The following is a 17,702-nucleotide window of genomic DNA, read 5'->3' on the forward strand; positions in this document are numbered from 1 at the left end:
AAAAGCCAGTGAAACAAGGGTTCTATTTTTCCTAGCGCACTGTAGGCAGTCGATGTGGGAGATGTTCTTTCTCAATAACTGACCTTTTGTGCTGCAAACTTAGCAGAAACAGCCCTTGGAGCAAAGCTTATCTTTTGTGAATGGCTTCCTTTCTCGTTGTGCCAAATACTTGCTGGGAGTGTTTCTCTTGCCCTTGCCTTGTGTCAAGTGTTGACTACCTCCTCGTCAGGGATATTTGTTTGGATTGTTCGAGAGAGGGGAAAGAATGAGTAAAACAGATGAGCTTTGCCCAAATCTGTCCGACACTTTCACTGAAACCATATTTGGTAAAAGTAACAAGCAGGGAATAGTCGTGGCCAACATGGAACAATTCTCCAATAAAACGGGAAGCTTTCCCACAGAGACGGCAACTGTATGGAATCATTTCCCTCAGTTAAACAGAATGAAATCCCTCTATTGACGAGGCGGGATTTCAGTGTGTCTCCATCTTCAGCTCGCCCCAAATGGGATTCTGGGAAAGGTGGAGCAGTTCCTGGAAATGGGATTAACAGGTCATGAATTACTCGTGGAAAGGTCCCCTGTTGGGTTGACCCTGCATTGTGAAGATTCAGAGATGCTGTTTGAGGAGGAGGCCCATGAGGGTCGATGGAGGTTCTGACAAATCAGATTCTTCAGCCGGAGAGGATTGAGTGAGAGCTGCAGGTGGAAAACCTGGGCAGAAAGCAGGAGGTTTCCACCCATTGCTCGAGATTCCTTTGCTCCTTCAGGTCCAGATCTGTTACGTTCAAATGATTAGCTGTCTGGGAGATGGCAGGAATTCAGCCCATTCCCGACTATCTATAAAAAGAACAGCCAATCTTGACGCTTTCACTGAGAGAATTCCAACTAGTCTTTAACGGAGCACCGGGAATATCCAATGATCAACCTGTGAGTGACTTGCTAAACAGTCAACCTCTAATTGGATACACTGAGTCCACATTTTAAGTTGCATCATTCTGCACGAACATCGCAGATATATTGGGCTGGTATGAGCTCAGGGCGTCGCCATTTCTGTCTTCTCATCGTTACACACGGTGTGTCTCATGACCAGATCGGCACCATTTTGGATTGTCCTTTCCTGCTCCCCGGACCCTCCTGCTTCCAGTACCTCTCCCACCCTCACTCATTTCCTTCCACCTCCATCCCTCTACCAGCGCTCACTCGCAACAAGAAAGAGGGAAGCAACGAATGGGAAGAGAGTGAGAGGGGGAAGCAGCGAGTGGGAGTGGGAAGCAGCAGGTGAGAGCAGGAGGGAGTTTGAGTGGGAAGCAGTGCGATGGAGGGAGTGGGGACGGGAAGCGGAGGGAGGGAGTGAGAGCGGGAAGCAATGTGATGGAAAGAGTAGTAGCGGGAAGCAGCGGGATGGATAGTGGGAGCGGGATAGAGGCAGTGGGAGCAGGAGGGAGTGGGAGCTGGAAGCAGCGGGAGGGAGATGTGCAGCAGGTGGCAGGGAGGGAGAGTGGGGGAGCAGGAAGCAGCGGGAGGGAGAGTGGGAGCGGGAAGCAGTGGGAGGGAGAGGGGCAGCGGGTGGCAGGGAGAGAGTGGGAGCGGGAAGCAGCGGGTGAGAGAGAGGGGGAGTGGAAAGCAGCGGGAAGGAGGGGGAGAGCGGGTGGGAGGGGGAGCGGAAAGCAGTAGGAGGGAGAGTGGGAGCAGGAAGTAGCGGGAGGGAAAGGCCAACAGCGAGCGGGAAAAGAGCTGGACGGTGAAGCGGGAGCATGGAGAGAGGGAAGCGGGGAGGGGAAGCAGAGAGCGGGAGAAGTGGAGCAGAGAGAGAGAGAGAGGGGAGAGGGAAGGTGGTAAACGAGTGAAGAAGCAAGTGGGAAGGAAGCAACAAAAGTGAGCATATTTCGGTTATTTTAAGTTATTTCATTTCCAAATTTAGGAATGTGTAACATTCCAACTTTCAGGCTTTAATATTTTGATTTTTTTTTAATGAGAAAGGTCATAGAGACAAGCTTTTATATTGGTTGTAATGGGAACCTCCAATTCATTTAACATGGTTTCAACTGAGTCACATTTTTAGGGAACTTGTCCACAATGTGAAGTGAGGACTTACTGCATCAAGGTGTGTGTTTAATGAACTAGAAATTGAAGGGCCAGGTTAAGCATGAAGGTTTGGTTCTAACTGGCAGGGACATTGTAATTTCCACTGCTCCCACATTATAAAATGGCACATCCACTAGCTGCTCCAGACAGTGCTCCAGGTGAGCTATATATTCCCTTTACTTCCCAACACCCACTGCAGTGCCCCTCCCTCCCCCACACCTGACAAGAGGAAAAAGATTTCCAATCTAGTGCTAAGGATCTAACCTCACTGTGAGATGGACGTGAAGACCATGTAATCCTGACTGAATTTGTTTCCAATTTAAGGCCCTGTTCCTGAGGCAGATGCTGTGGTTGGTGGAATGCTGGAGTCTGGATGCTATCTCACTGGTCTCATTATCATGTGTTAACACGGATCCATCGGTGATGTACCTGAACTCCAGATTTTCATTTGCAATGAGCTGTAAACCTGACTCAATCACTTCAACCCTCTTTTTTTTTTTAAAGCAGGAAATCTTTTGAGTTTGAGGATGCAGAAGGTCTCCAGATTCTCCTTACACCAGCGACGCGTGAGAGGAATCATAATGAAGGTGGAAATAAGATTAAAATGACACTTTGTCAAACACTGTCTGAAGAGAACCTATATGAGGACATTATAAGTAAGCAGTAAGATTCAATGCTGAAATAATTCTTTGTTATATTTGGTGATTAATTTATTTTCAGTGTGCTTTGAAAATTGATTCTTCCCAACTCCTGAGAGTGTCATTCTTCCCCAGCATTGAGGCCCCCGCTCCCTTCCCCAGAATTGAGGCCCCCGCTCTCTTCCCCAGCATTGAGGCCCCCGCTCTCTTCCCCAGCATCGAGGCCCCCGCTCTCTTCCCCAGCATCCAGGCCCCCGCTCTCTTCCCCAGCATTGAGGCCCCCGCTCTCTTCCCCAGCATTGAGGCCCCCGCTCTCTTCCCCAGCATTGAGGCCCCCGCTCTCTTCCCCAGCATCGAGGCCCCCGCTCTCTTCCCCAGCATCGAGGCCCCCGCTCTCTTCCCCAGCATCCAGGCCCCCGCTCTCTTCCCCAGCATCGAGGCCCCAGCTCTCTTCCCCGGCATTGAGGCCCGCGCTCTCTTCCCCAGCATTGAGGCCCCCGCTCTCTTCCCCAGCATTGAGGCCCCCGCTCTCTTCCCCAGCATTGAGGCCCCGGCTCTCTTCCCCAGCATTGAGGCCCCCGCTCTCTTCCCCAGCATTGAGGGCCCCGCTCTCTTCCCCAGCATTGAGGCCCCCGCTCTCTTCCCCAGCATTGAGGCCCCCGCTCTCTTCCCCAGCATTGAGGCCCCCGCTCTCTTCCCCAGCATTGAGGCCCCCGCTCTCTTCCCCAGCATTGAGGCCCCCGCTCTCTTCCCCAGCATTGAGGCCCCCGCTCTCTTCCCCAGCATTGAGGCCCCCGCTCTCTTCCCCAGCATTGAGGCCCCCGCTCTCTTCCCCAGCATTGAGGCCCCCGCTCTCTTCCCCAGCATTGAGGCCCCCGCTCTCTTCCCCAGCATTGAGGCCCCCGCTCTCTTCCCCAGCATTGAGGCCCCCGCTCTCTTCCCCAGCATTGAGGCCCCCGCTCTCTTCCCCAGCATTGAGGCCCCCGCTCTCTTCCCCAGCATTGAGGCCCCCGCTCTCTTCCCCAGCATTGAGGCCCCCGCTCTCTTCCCCAGCATTGAGGCCCCCGCTCTCTTCCCCAGCATTGAGGCCCCCGCTCTCTTCCCCAGCATTGAGGCCCCCGCTCTCTTCCCCAGCATTGAGGCCCCCGCTCTCTTCCCCAGCATTGAGGCCCCCGCTCTCTTCCCCAGCATTGAGGCCCCCGCTCTCTTCCCCAGCATTGAGGCCCCCGCTCTCTTCCCCAGCATTGAGGCCCCGGCTCTCTTCCCCAGCATTGAGGCCCCGGCTCTCTTCCCCAGCATTGAGGCCCCGGCTCTCTTCCCCAGCATTGAGGCCCCCGCTCTCTTCCCCAGCATTGAGGCCCCCGCTCTCTTCCCCAGCATTGAGGCCCCCGCTCTCTTCCCCAGCATTGAGGCCCCCGCTCTCTTCCCCAGCATTGAGGCCCCCGCTCTCTTCCCCAGCATTGAGGCCCCCGCTCTCTTCCCCAGCATTGAGGCCCCCGCTCTCTTCCCCAGCATTGAGGCCCCCGCTCTCCAATAAGCGGAGTTGGTGGTTCCTTTAAATGGAACTCAATGCAAGAAAGGGGGCATGAATAATAATAATCTTTATTGTCACAAGCTTACATTAACACCGCAAGAAGTTACTGTGAAAAGACCCTAGTCGGCACAGTCCGGTGCCACGGACGTATTGCACAGTTGCTAAATTTCAGTTATGGTTTGTTACTAGACAGTTATGTTCTGTGAGTCGGGTGGTGCTGGGGAGGGGCCCCTCAGGGCCTCCGAGGCACAAAACTAAGGTCAGCTTTGGTGAAGGGCACAGTGTCAGGAAGAGGGGCATGGAGGTGTGGTTGGTGTTTGGGACAAGAGGATATTTTAATGAGATGTTGGTCTGTGATCCTGATTGCCCTCTCTCCCTCACAAGCTGCGGTCGGGCAGCACAGCTGCGGGAAAACCTGGGTCTGACACTTCTACAGGGCTGAGGCCAAAGTTCCAGAGTCATTGGCAGGCCTCAACACTCAAAGGCCATCTGCGTGGCTGTCTCTGCTCCCATTGTCCCCTCCTTCCTAGTCACAGAGCCTCTGCGATCTAACCCCATCACTTGCCCTCCCTCTCCCCTGCTCTCACCAGACTCATTACCCCCAACAACCTCCTGCTCCCTCCCCCTCAAAAGGCCTCAACTACTTAGAAACCTAGAAAATAGGAGCAGCAGTTGGCCATTCGGCCCATTGAGCCGGCTCCACCATCTATCTAACCATGGCTGATCCTCCATTTCAATGCTATAACTCCCGCTCTCTCCCCATATCCCTTGGTGCCTTTAGAAATCTATTCCTTTCTTTTCTTCAATATTTTCATTAATTTGGCCTCTGCAGCCTTCTGTGGTACAGGATTCCACAGATTCACAAACTTCTGAATGAAGAAGTTTCTCCTTATCTCCACCCGAAAAGACCAATCTCCTATCCTGAGTGTGTGTCCTCCTTGTTCCAGACCTCGCCAACCAGAGGAAACCTCATCCCTGCATCCAGTCTGTCCTGCCCTGTCAGAATTGTCTAAGTTTCAGTGAGGACTCTCCTCCGTGAGTACTCACTTAGTGGTCTAGCTGGGAAAATACCTAAGATAAGCACTAGGACAGGCTTGAGGAGAAGCACATCATATACTGTCAAAGCAGAGCATTGGGGGAATCGCACATATTTCAGACTTGTAGTCTAAGAAATATTTTACTACCACTCTGCAGACAGTTTATTTTTAACTATGCAGGATAAGGAATTTGCAGATTTGCATCGATAGTAGTTGCAGCAATGCACTATTGGTGGAAGTGTCCTTAAACACCGCATTCACCACATGCCTGCTGACAGCATGAGTGGCTCCCTTTACACATTCTCTTTCTTTCAAACCCATCGTTGCCAACTTGTCCTCGAGAGACCCCCCCCCCCCAAGTTCTCCGCCTCTTCAAACCACTGTCCCAGTTTGTCACTACTTTTACTTCCCAAGGTCCTGAACCTTGTTTGCACTCAGCCCCAAGCACATCTCTCCAAAAGTTGCCCGTTTGGATTCCTTTAAATCCGGTCTTCACCCTGCTCATTGTGCTGAGGTGGTCCCGGTTGGTCACTCTTATCGGGGAGGCGGTGGCATAGTGGTATTGCCATTGGACTAATACTTAGAGACCCAGGTTTTCTGGTCCAGGGTTCGAATCTCACCACAGCAGATGGTGACATTTGAATTATATAAAAATCTGGAAATAAAAGTCTAATGATAACCATGAAACCATTGCCGATTGTTGTAAAAACTCATCTGTTTCACTAATATCATTTAGGGAAGGAAATCTGCCGTCCTTACCCATTCTGGCCTACATGTGACTCCAGACCCAAATTGATTCTTACCTGCCCCCCACTGAAATTGTTTCGCAAGCCACTCAGTTCAAGGGCAATTGGGGATGGGTAACAAATGCTGCCTCAGCCCGTGGCTCCCACATCCCACAATGAATTAAAAAGATTCTACAACTGGCCTCATTCTCCTCCTTGACCTCCTCAGCTATGTCCTGGTGACCCTCCCATCCTCCACATGTGTGCCCCTCCATGCTAAATGCCTACCTTTTTTACCTGGAAAGCTCTATAATTGGCTGAAAGGTGAGTCTCTCCACTGTTATATAGATTGTCAGGCTGGCCTCAGCTCACGCACACAGGACCATGCGAGTGAGGCCTCAGCAGGCTGCTTGTATAGGATCCTAGAGGGCAAATCTAGGAGCGAGAATGCACACCATCAGCAAACGCTTTGTGGGGACTGGGCACATGATCAACTTGATATTCAGCCTCCTGTTGCACAGAGCATCATTTGTCAAACTGTGGACAAAGGCTCCATCTATCTCCCTGTTGGAGTCAGGCCAGTGGTTTCCTGAAATGTGGGGGTGATCCTTCATACATCCAGTTACAAGTTGCCCAGTGTGTGACGTCAAATTCCTGGAATGTACAGGGTGAGGAGATCAGTAGCCAGCGCTCTTTCCAGCTGGAATGCTGCTTGCTGCATGGAAAACTGTGAGAAATTGAACCCTCTCGTATTCCAGACGCCCGTAACCGAGTCTGAGCCTCTCAGCCGGCGGGAGTAACTCCCTATCCTGAGGGCTGCATGCTTCGGCATTGCTCGTCCTATGTTGACTAGTGTCCCCTGTTGGAAAGGAGGATTGGGTACACAGTGCCCTGTTGCAAAAGGAGAGGATCAGCCATGATCATGTTGAATGGTGAGCAGGCTCGAAGCGGGCTGAATGGCCTCCTCCTGTTTTCTATGTTTCTATTAGAGGGCGTGACACGGATACAGTTAGGTGAGAGCTGGGCCATGGATGGGGAAGATTGCAGAGCTAGGTGGCACATTGATGATGAGAAAGCCCTTGTGCTGTTGGCAGTCTTGGGAAGTCCATAGTTTAGAATTTAGATACCACTGCAGTGCTCAATCTGGCCCACAGTGAGTGACGTATCGGCTGCTGTTGCTGAATTACAAAATAGTTGCAAAACAGAAACGGCTCATCCAGCAACTCCACACAAGCCTCCTCTCAAACCTACTTCATCTCGAATCAACATATCCTTCATGAGCTGATCCCACTTTCCCCTTGAATCGAAGCTGACTGGAAATGGTTCCAGTTTAGCACGGAACCTTGGCATGAGGACTCTGGTCCACCAGCTTTAGGGAGGATTTGTTTAATCTCTGGCATGTGGGACAAATAACAAAGAACGGAATTTTAATGGGGCGCCTGGTGAGTCTGCATCAGGAACAGGAAGATTTCACTCCTTTCTTCTGCCCCCACCCCCCCCAAAAAACCCCGCCCGGGAACATGTCCATTTCAGGAAGAAGTCTGACCTTTCACCCAGGGTAGGTACATTCCAGGAAGGATGCTTCATATAAGCTGTGAAGTTCACCATATAGAGGGTGGGGCAATGGCTGGGCCCAGATTTGTGATGAGCTACCTTTGTTTTTACAACACTGGCCAGCTCTTGATCTTTCAAGAAAAATGTTGAGAGACAATTGTATAATACTTTATCTTTCAGTTCTGGAGTTAGCTAGCCTGGGGAATTGATTGGTGCAAACCCACCACCATAGTGGAAACCTATTCATTCTAATCCTCTATCCACTTGTCCACTGGCTTTCCCCTGCTATGGCTGTGAGCACCTTGCACTTCCCAGGGGCAGGCAGGACAACCTGATCAGCTGCTTCCTTCTCCATCTTGGCTTCAGGTCCTTCTAAGGAAAATCCCTATGAAGATGTCACGTTCACCCCGTCGTTCCTGTCGAGAGGGAAGAGAGTCTGGGGATCGCCATCCACTCGGCCCAGGCGGCCTCCCAAGGTAAGAATGCCACGTTATTCTGTGTGTCACTCAGTCTGCAAACAGAGGTGGGGGGAACCCCTGAGCTGAGCAAACATTTCAAATAAGGTCATGACTCGGCTGCCTTTAGAGCTGCTGCTTTTTCAAAATTGGACAGAAAGAACTTGCATTTATGTTGCATCTTTCATGATCTCCACATGTCCCACAGTGCTGTCCAACCAATGAACTTTTTGAAGTGTGTTCACTGTTGTAATGTCACCAATTCATGCACAGCAAGCTCCCACAAACATCAATGTGATAACAATGATCTGTTTTTTAATGACACTGGCCAATGGGTAAGTATTGGCCAAGACACTGGGCAGAACCCCCTGCTCTTCTTTTGAAATAGTGATATTTTACTCCACCTGAGGGGGCAGGTCTGAAAGACAGCGTCTCTGATAGTGCAGCACTCCCTCTGTTGTCATGCGAGAGTGCCTTTAAGAACTGGATGTTTAAGCAATGTACCTTTAAGAAAACAGTGATGTCATAGAGTAGGTGGAGCTCAGTTCAGCCATTTTGCAGTTTGGTTTTGCAGTTTGAAAGTGTCTGGCTGGTTTGAGAAAGCAGCTTGGGTGTGTCTGTGTTTTCAGAGAGTTTGCAGGAAGAAAGCAAAGTGCTGGAGCTGAAATCAACCAAGCTAATATAACTGCCATTCTACAGAAAATATAGATAGATAGATGCGGGCAGGTTGTTTCCACTGGTCGGGGAAAGCAGAACTAAGGGGCATAGCCTCAAAATAAGGGGAGGTAGATTTAGGACGGAGTGTAGGGGGAACTTCTTCACCCAAAGGGTTGTGAATCTCTGGAATTCCTTGCCTAGTGAAGCAGTTGAGGCTCCTTCTTTAAACGTTTTTAAGAAAAAGATAGATGCCTTTCTAAAGAATAAAGGGATTCGGGGATATGGTGTACGGGCCGGAGAGTGGAGCTGAGTCCACAAAGATCAGCCATGATCTCATTAAATGGCGGAGCAGGCTCGAGGGGCCAGATGGCCGACTCCTGTTCCTAGTTCTTATATATATCCTTTAATCTGATGTGATACTGTTTAAAGGTGTTAAGTCTCTTGGAAGTTTGAAGGAACATTTTTGAGGAGTTATTTACTGTTGCAATATTTTCTGAGTAATCTTTGAAGTAAGGGGTGTTAAGAGATCCAATGTTTATTTAAGATGTTAAGTTGAGTTCATGGAATAAACATTGTTTTGTGTTTAAAAACCCACGTGTCCATAATTGTAATCCCACACCTAGGGAAAAAGCCGTGTGCTTGTAAAAGCAACAAATCCAAGAAAAGGGAGAGGTTGGTTGAACTCCATGATACATTTTGGGGTTCTGAAAACGCCTCGCCCATAAAAATTGGGGGCTCGAGGGGGATAAATGTCTATTGGATTGGCTTTTGTGAACTTAAAGACAGTGAAGGATTATTGCTTTTCCAGTGTGGTATTTTAGTTTAATGGGGAGAGTGTTGTGAACAATGGCTCTTTCAGAGGCTCAGAGGTTTTTGGGGGTGGAGAATGTCACACGCAGTACTTTACGGACAGAAACGAAAAGCAGACTGTTAGATTTGGCAAGAACATTGCAGTTAACATTACCTGACAAAATGCAAAAAGATGAGGTAATTACGGCGGTGGTTAAGCATTTAAAGTTGCCTGAGATAGAGTTTGACTCACTGGAAATGGCAAAAATTCAGTTGCAAATTAAACAAATGGAACATGAGAAGGAATTAAAGCGGCTGGCATACGAGAGAGAGGAAAACGAAAGAGAGAGAGAGGAAAAAGAAAAGGAGAGAGAAGAAAGGAGAAAAGAAAGTATAGCCCTAGCAGAACAAAAAGAAAGGGAGATACAGATCAGGGAAAAAGATAGAGAGGGAGTTTGAACTTCAGAAAATGGCCATGAAACAAGAAACAAGACAATCAGTTAAAATTGGCAGACGTAAAGGGACACGTACAGTTGGAGGAGATGGATGAGGATAATGAGACAGAGCATCATAGTCGAAGACGTGGTGAGGATCTATTTAAATATGTCCAAGCATTGCCAAGGTTCAACCAGAAGGAAGTGGAAGCCTTTTTCATTTCATTTGAGAAGGTAGCTAAACAAATGAAATGGCCACAGGACATGTGGGTATTACTGATTCAAACAAAGATGGTAGGTTGAGCTAGTGAAGTGTTTGCACCACTACCGGAGGAGGTATCTGGAACGTATGAGGAGGTGAAGAAATCCATCTTAAGCTAGTGCCTGAAGCTTACAGACAAAGGTATAGAAATTTAAGGAAAGAATTTGGTCAAACATACATGGAGTTTGAAAGGCTCAAACAGAGTAATTTTGATAGGTGGATAAGTGCTTTGAAAATAGACCAAACGTATGAAGCTCTCAGAGAAATTATACTTTTGGAGGAGTTTAAAAATTCAATTCCTGATGTAGTGAGAACTCATGTGGAAGAACAGAGGGTTAAAACTGTGAGATTAGCAGCGGAAATGGCAGATGATTATGAGTTAGTTCATAAATCAAAGATTGGTTTCCGACATCAGTTTCAGCCGGTGAGGGTTAGAAACTGGGGACATGAGAAATACTCAAGTGGTCAAGGTAAAGGTGATCTGATGGGAGACAATAAAGAGAGTGGGCGTGATTCTCCACTCCCGTGCCGGTTGGGAGAATCGCCTGGGCCGCCAAAATTTCCCGGGACGCTGGTCCGACGCCCTCCCGCAATTCTCCCAAGCGGCGGGAACAGCCCGGTCGAGTTTCGCAGGCCGGAGAATCGCCGGAGACACCCAAAATGGCGATTCTCCGGCACCCCCACTATTCTGAGGCCCGGATGGGCCGAGCGGCCAGGCTAAAACGGTGGCCACACCTGGTCGCTGCCGTCGTGAGCGGTGCGTGAATGCTGGGGGGGAGGGGGGATCCTTCACCGGGGGGTACCTTAAATGTGGGGTGGCCCGCGATCGGTGCCCACCGATCGTCGGGCCGTCCTCTCTGAAGGAGGACCTCCTTCCTTCCGCGGCCCCGCAAGATCCGTCCGCCATCTTCTTGCGGGGCGGACTTAGAGAGGACGGCAACCAAGCATGCAAATGACGCCTGTTATGCGGCGCCGGCCCCGTCATCTGTGCAGCGCTGCCTTTACGCGGGCGACAAGGCCCCGATCCTGGCCCATTGTCGGGGCCTGAATCGGTCGGGACCGGGGCCGTTTCGCGCCGTCGTGAACCTCGACGGCGTTCACGATGGCGCGGCCACTTTGGCGCGGGAGTGGAGAATCCCGCCCAGTGTACCTCAGATTAAAAAAGAAATCCAGGAGGGTGGAAAAGAAATGAGAAATTTCAGATGTTTTCACTGTAATAAACTAGGCCATGTAAAGTCACAGTGTTGGTGGTTGAAGAAGAGCACTGGGAAGGCTGATGTGGTAAAACAGGATAGGACAGTGGGGTTTGTTAGAGTGGTAAAGGAAAGCCCAAGGGAAGCGAAGGAGGTGCAAATGATTGTACAGCCTGTTCAAGAAGTAATTGTTAAGAAGGTGCCAGATGTCTTGAAAGAATTTACTTGTGTGGGTAAAGTTTACTCATGTGTATCAGGAGGAGCAGGTAAAGAAGTCACAATTTTAAGAGATACAGGGGCTAGTCAATCTTTAATGGTAAGATGAGGAATTATGTAGTTTGGGAAGAATGTTGCCAGAAACGGTGGTGATATGTGGAATTCCGGGTGAGAGGAGTAGCGTTCCATTATATTATATAAGATAAGGTTGGAAAGTCCAGTGAAGAGTGGTGAAGTGGTAGTAGGAGTAATAGATATACTATCTGGTCCAGGAATACAGTTTATCTTGGGTAATGATTTGGCTGGATCGCAGGTGGGAGTGATGCCTACTGTGGTTGATAAGCCAGTGGAAAATCAGTCAACGGAAGTGTTGAAGGACGAATATCCTGGGATTTTTCCGGATTGTGTAATAACAAGGTCGCAAAGTCACAGGTTAAGACAAGAGGAGAAATCAAAGAGTGAAGATGGAGTGGGAGTGCAATTATCAGAAACTATTTTTGATCAGATGGTTGAAAAAGAACAAGAACAGGTGGAGGATGAGGTGGATATTTTTAGTTCAGTAAAATTGGCGGAGTTTCAACAGAAAGATGTAGAAATAAATCGGGTATATCAGAAAGCATATACGGAAGAGGAATCTGAGAGTATACCAGAATGTTATTACCGTAAAAGTGATGTCTTGATGAGAAAATGGAGACCTGTACATATGCAGGCGGATGAAAAGTGGGCAGAAGTTCATCAAGTAGTATTGCCGGTAGGGTATAGAAAGGAGGTGTTGTGAGTTGCACATGAGGTACCAGTGGGAGGTCATTTGGGAATAGGGAAAACTCCAGCTAAAATCCAGAAACATTTTTATTGGCCTGGACTACATAAAGATGTAGTTAAATTTTGTCAATCATGTCACACATGTCAAGTGATAGGGAAACCTCAAGCAGTGATAAAACCAGCGCCCTTAATACCCATTCCAGCATTTGAGGAACATTTTGTCGAGGCGCAAGTTTATTCTACCTGACTGGATCTGGACAATGGGATACAAGACTGTCAGAAGCAATGTTCAGTTCCAGTTGAGCTGTTTGCACATAAGATTGCACATACCTGTCAGTGGGATCTGACAGAGGTGTTCCTCCAACCTGAGGCAATCCTCCTCCTCCTCCTTGATCAATGCTGCATCACAGAAACAAAATACACTTACACATGCGCGCACTCACACTGACACAGACTCTGTTTTGGTGTGTCCCAATTTTCTATAAATAATTAACAGCAAACTCTAGATAGGAAGAATTCTGAGGGTTAGTTTGTTTGCACACACTTTACGTGGGAGGGGAGATCACCACATAGTCCCCTGTGCACTCGTAAAGCAAAGAGGGATGGAGAAAGAAAGATCTACAGAGAAAATACCACCGAAAAAAGAATTATTATTTGACTAGAATCCAAGTCCAACTGTGTATTCTTTCAAAGAGGTCAGCAGGTTGAAAACCAATGCTAAGTAATTCACACTTCCAGTAGAGATGACTTCCATGATGAGATAGGCACACAGATGGGTCAGTCTTGTAGGCAGTGTTAAAGTGGTTCCAGTAGAAACAGTGTAGGTGAGGTCAGGCAGTCAAACCTGGGCACAGCCCCTTTTCTGCATTGGTGCTAGATGGTAAAATGGCAGAGTGTGCTTTGCAGCTCACAAGGCAATAGTACAGCTTGAAACAAGCTTCTTTCCAATCTGGCTTTGACAAAGTGTATGTATCCCTTTGTCTGGGTCCCTGACATTGTTAATGCTCTAACCATTAAGTCTTAAAGGGAGGTTGCTGGAATGCTTGTCCTAGCATTCGGCTCCAGGCCTGGCTTGTGAAATGTAGATGACTTTTGATTAGTTTCCTTTAAGTTTGAGCTCTGCAGCCCACGGCATTATTAAAGTCTCTTTGGAGGGAACAAATGGTCAGCTTCTGCTAAACTGCCACATTAGCTGGTATTGCTCAAGGGTAACCGACAGAAATAACTTCAGACATTTTAAAAGGGCCTTGTCCAGTTTATTTTAAATGTTAGAAATTAGCCATTCGGATATCTGTATCCTTTGTAAAAAATATGCACAGTGGGCTCTTAGCCCCCTGACAGTCACTGCCCATGGACTGGCATTGTTACTTATTCTGGAGCTGCCTTTGGGTTGATGTGTCTCGCTCACCCTCCTGAGAATGTAGCGATTCTGACTCCGGGAACATTTGCTCAGGAATTAAGAGCAAGGTGTGTTAATCACAAGGTTTGTACGAGAGATGGGATGTATCGGGTGTAATTTTCAGCCTCTTCTACCCCTCTCCCATAAAACTAAAGCACGGTCTCTTTAAAACCAAAGGTGAGCAGAAACATGTTTGGAAGTGTATCATTCCTCTGCAATAAGTCAGCCCTGTGCCTTTAGCAAATAAATACAATGGGAGCAAGACTAGGCCATGGGGTCGCTGAAGTCTTCTCCATAGTTCAATATGATGGTAGCTGAACTTCCACCTCTGCTTTCCCACATTGTTCCTGTATCCCTTGATGCCTCTAGTACTTACGTCTGATATATCAACCCAATCACTGAATGCTTGCAGCTCCCTGGACTCAAGAATTCCAAAGATTTAGAAGCCTTTGAGTGAAGGAATTTCCCCTCCCCTCAGTCCAGAAGGCTGACCCCCAATACTGAGACCAGAATCCCCTAGTCTAGGCTCCCCAGCCGGGAGAAGCAGTCCCTCCGCACCCAACAATGAGTCAACTCAAAAAGCAACAATAACTGGTTTTGAGGTTCACTTCTCCCTTCATCCTGTTTTATAAGCGCCCTGAGATCCTGTTTCATCTGTGCCCCGAGATGTTTTGCCATGTTAGTTGTGCTAACTAAATGCAATTTGGTTGTTGGTTTCTGTTGCTGTGCTCTGCCTGGCACTAGAAAGCACAATGTTGAGCATGGGGCCAACTGTGAGCTTCCCCTGGTTGAATTGCCAGTGGCAGTCACTGGGTGAGGAGCTGGCAAGCCGCTAGAGGCAGCAGGTTTGATGGCGGCGGGGTGGAAATTGTAGGATATTTCAAGCATAAAGCTCAGCAAAAGAATAAAGCGCCACGTAGCCAATGATATTTCCCATCCATTTGAGGCGGAGAGTGGGGAAATGCCATCGATGATACACTCCTAATATGTGGGCATTCGTTCCATCACTTGCAGCTTCCACCCAAACCCCTCAGCCTCTTGGTACAAGCTCAGGAAAGTAAAACTTGGAACGTTTCGGAGCCGAGGAAGGTCAACAAGGACAACACAGCCCCCCCGCTTCGCTCCAACCCACCTTCACTCCCTAGTAACCCTGAGGATCCTGTCGGTGCAGATGCCTTTGTCAGGAAACGAAAGCGAATCCCAGCGGTAAGTTGAAGATGATATATCCATTTATCTAAGCTTACCAACGACAGAAAGATTGGCCGCATTGCATGATGTGTTGAAGGAAGCATAACATTAAAGCCTGGGGCAAATGTACTTCAATGTAGGCAAATGGGGGCTTTGAGCTTGAAACAGATAGCATAGGGTACATTCTAAACGGGGAAAAGATGGAATCAGTGCAGGCCCAAAGTGACTAGCTATGTGGATGATTAAATACCATGGACAGATACAGAGAAAATCTTATGTCTTTTCAAATGCACTTGAAATACAAGAACCTGAAGGGCTCCAGACCAAGGGCTGGAAAGTGTGATTAGGCTGGATTGCTCGGCTTTGACTGACTGACATGGTAGGCTGTAAACATTCCACATTTCTAAGATTTTCAAAAAATGTAATGGATTGCTGGCCGTTCTATCTTGAGGACTAAAATACATAGAATAGAAAAGTTACAGCCAGAAGGAGGACATTCGGCCCACCTTGTCTATGCCAGCCCAAGGACACCCAGGTGCCCTTTCTAATCCCACCTACTTGCACCCGGTCCATAACCCTGCATCTTACAGCCCTTAAGGTGTAGATCCAGGTACTTTTTAAAAGAGTTTAGGGTCTCTGTCTCCACCACTGACGTGAGCAGCGAATTCCAGAGTTCCACTACCCTCTGTATATAATAAAAGTTCCTCCCCATGTCCCCATTACACCTTCTGCCACTTGCGTTGAATCTATGCCCCCTGGTTCTTGATTTCTCCACCAAGGGAAACCATTTAATCCTGCCCACTCTATCGCTTCCCCCTCACACATTTGGAATTCCGCAAATAGTAATTGATGCTAAATTGTTTTTAATGTGACATCAGTGACAAATGTACATTTTTTTTCCAATTAAGGGGCAATTTAGCTGGGCAATTCGCCTACCCTGCACAACTTTAGGTTGTGGGGGTGAGATCCAGGCAAACACTGGGAGAACGTGCAAACTCCACACGGGCAGTGCCCCGGGGCCAGGATCGAACCCGGGTTCTTGGCGCCGTGAGGCAGCAGTGCAAGCCACCTTGCCGCCCCTAGACAGATATGCATTTGATGAACAAAACTCTTGAGGGAACTGGGACAAAATGTAGGTTATCTAGAGTTGGGTTGAAGATTAGCTGCGATCGCATTGGATGGTGGAACAGGTTGGAACAGCTAAAAAGGCCAACGGTCCTAAGGTGATTCAATTATCAAAGGTGCATTACTGGTGGGGATTTACTGGTGGGTGGCTTACTGGTGGGCAGCTTTGTGGCACGGGTTAGCACTGCTGCCTCACGGCGTCAGGGACCGGGTTTCAATTCCGGCCTTCTGTCTGTGTGGACTTTGCATGTTCTCCTGTGTCTGCGGGAGTTTCCTCCGGGTGCTCTGGTTTCCTCCCACAATGTGCAGGCTAGGTGGATTGGCCTTGCTAAATTGCCCCCAAATGTTGAGGGTACTGCAGGTGAGGTTATGGGGTTACAGGGATAGGGCGGGGTGGCCAAGGGAGTGGACGTGGGTCGGTGCAGACTCGATGTGCTGAATAGCCGCCTCCTACACTGCAGGGATTATATGATTCTCTGATTTATATCTGTGAGATTATACAACACAATCTATGTTTATATGGTGCAGTGCAATGAAACGTCTCAAGGTGCCCTGTGGGAGCATTATAAAACCAAGTGTGACACTGAGCTTCATAAGGAGATATTAGATCAGACGATCAAAAGCATGGTCAATGAGGTCGGTTTTAAGAACTGTCTTAAAGGAGGAAAGTGAGGCGGAGCACTAGGAGCCGAGGCAACTGAAGGCTGAATAGTGGAACAATTATAATTGGGAGTGCTGAAGAGGCTGGAATTTGAGGGGCGCAGATATCCCTGAGGACTGTGGGGTTTGGGGAGATTACAGAGAATAGGGAAGCGGGAGCTCATGGAGAGATTTGAAAACCGTGATGAGAGTTTTAATGTCAAGACGTTGGTTAACCAGGGTCCACAGGGATGACGGGGGAATGGGATTTGCTGCAGGTTAAGTCATGGGCAGCAGAACTCAAACTTACAGAGGGTGGAATGTGGAAGGTCGGCCAGGAGTGCGTTGGAATTATCTGGAGGTAACAAAGTCTTGAATGAGGGTTTTCAGCAGCAGGTGAGCAGAGACTGGCAAAGGTAGGCGATGTTGTAGATGGGTCTTGGGGATGGTATGTAAGTGAGGTCAGATGCTCACCTCCGGATTAAGTGTGACACCAAGGTTGCAGATAGACTGTCTTAATCTCAGACAGTTGCCAGGAGGAGGGGTATACTTGGTAGCTAGAGAACAGTGCATTCATTTAGAAGTTTACAGTGACGTTTGAAGCTAACTTTGGTGGCAGTATTTAGAGATATGTTACAGTGCTGCTGTTTTATTCCAGTTGGTTCTGAAGATACAGGCAGTGTACGACATAAAGAGAGGCAAGAAGAAAGTGAAGACTCTGACCTTATCGGGATCAGACTCCACACCTCTAAAAGGTACTGAATTATATTCATAAATTTATTCTCAGCTTGCATTTTACCAATAAACATTGGACGCAATTCTCCCATCGGGAGACTTAAGTCCTGACGCCGGAGTGAGAACTGGAGTGTTTCACTCTGGCGTCAGCGGCCGCTCCCAGCCCCCTATTCTCCTGCCCCCGGGCGGCTAGGAGCGGCGCCGCCTCATTTACGCGCGCCGGGTCTTGGCGGCGCATAAATGACGTCACCCGCGCATGCGCGGTTGCCGTCCTC

General features: G+C 48.6%; 1 protein-coding gene across 4 annotated transcripts in view; it reads left to right on the forward strand.

Moving 5' to 3' along the window:
- LOC140393945 (DENN domain-containing protein 2C-like) overlaps window positions 1–17,702 on the forward strand; it is a 253,665-nt gene that overhangs the window by 161,161 nt on the left and 74,802 nt on the right. For 3 of the 4 annotated variants that reach the window (XM_072480624.1, XM_072480623.1, XM_072480625.1), the window contains exons 4-7: window positions 2,590–2,741; window positions 7,940–8,049; window positions 14,755–14,946; window positions 17,351–17,447. In XM_072480624.1, coding sequence (XP_072336725.1) covers window positions 2,590–2,741; window positions 7,940–8,049; window positions 14,755–14,946; window positions 17,351–17,447 — 551 coding nt within the window. The remainder of the gene's footprint in view (window positions 1–2,589; window positions 2,742–7,939; window positions 8,050–14,754; window positions 14,947–17,350; window positions 17,448–17,702) is intronic. The other variant, XM_072480626.1, reaches the window with a different exon arrangement.

This window comes from Scyliorhinus torazame, chromosome 17, assembly GCF_047496885.1.
Source record: "Scyliorhinus torazame isolate Kashiwa2021f chromosome 17, sScyTor2.1, whole genome shotgun sequence".
NCBI classification, from domain to species: domain Eukaryota; kingdom Metazoa; phylum Chordata; class Chondrichthyes; order Carcharhiniformes; family Scyliorhinidae; genus Scyliorhinus; species Scyliorhinus torazame.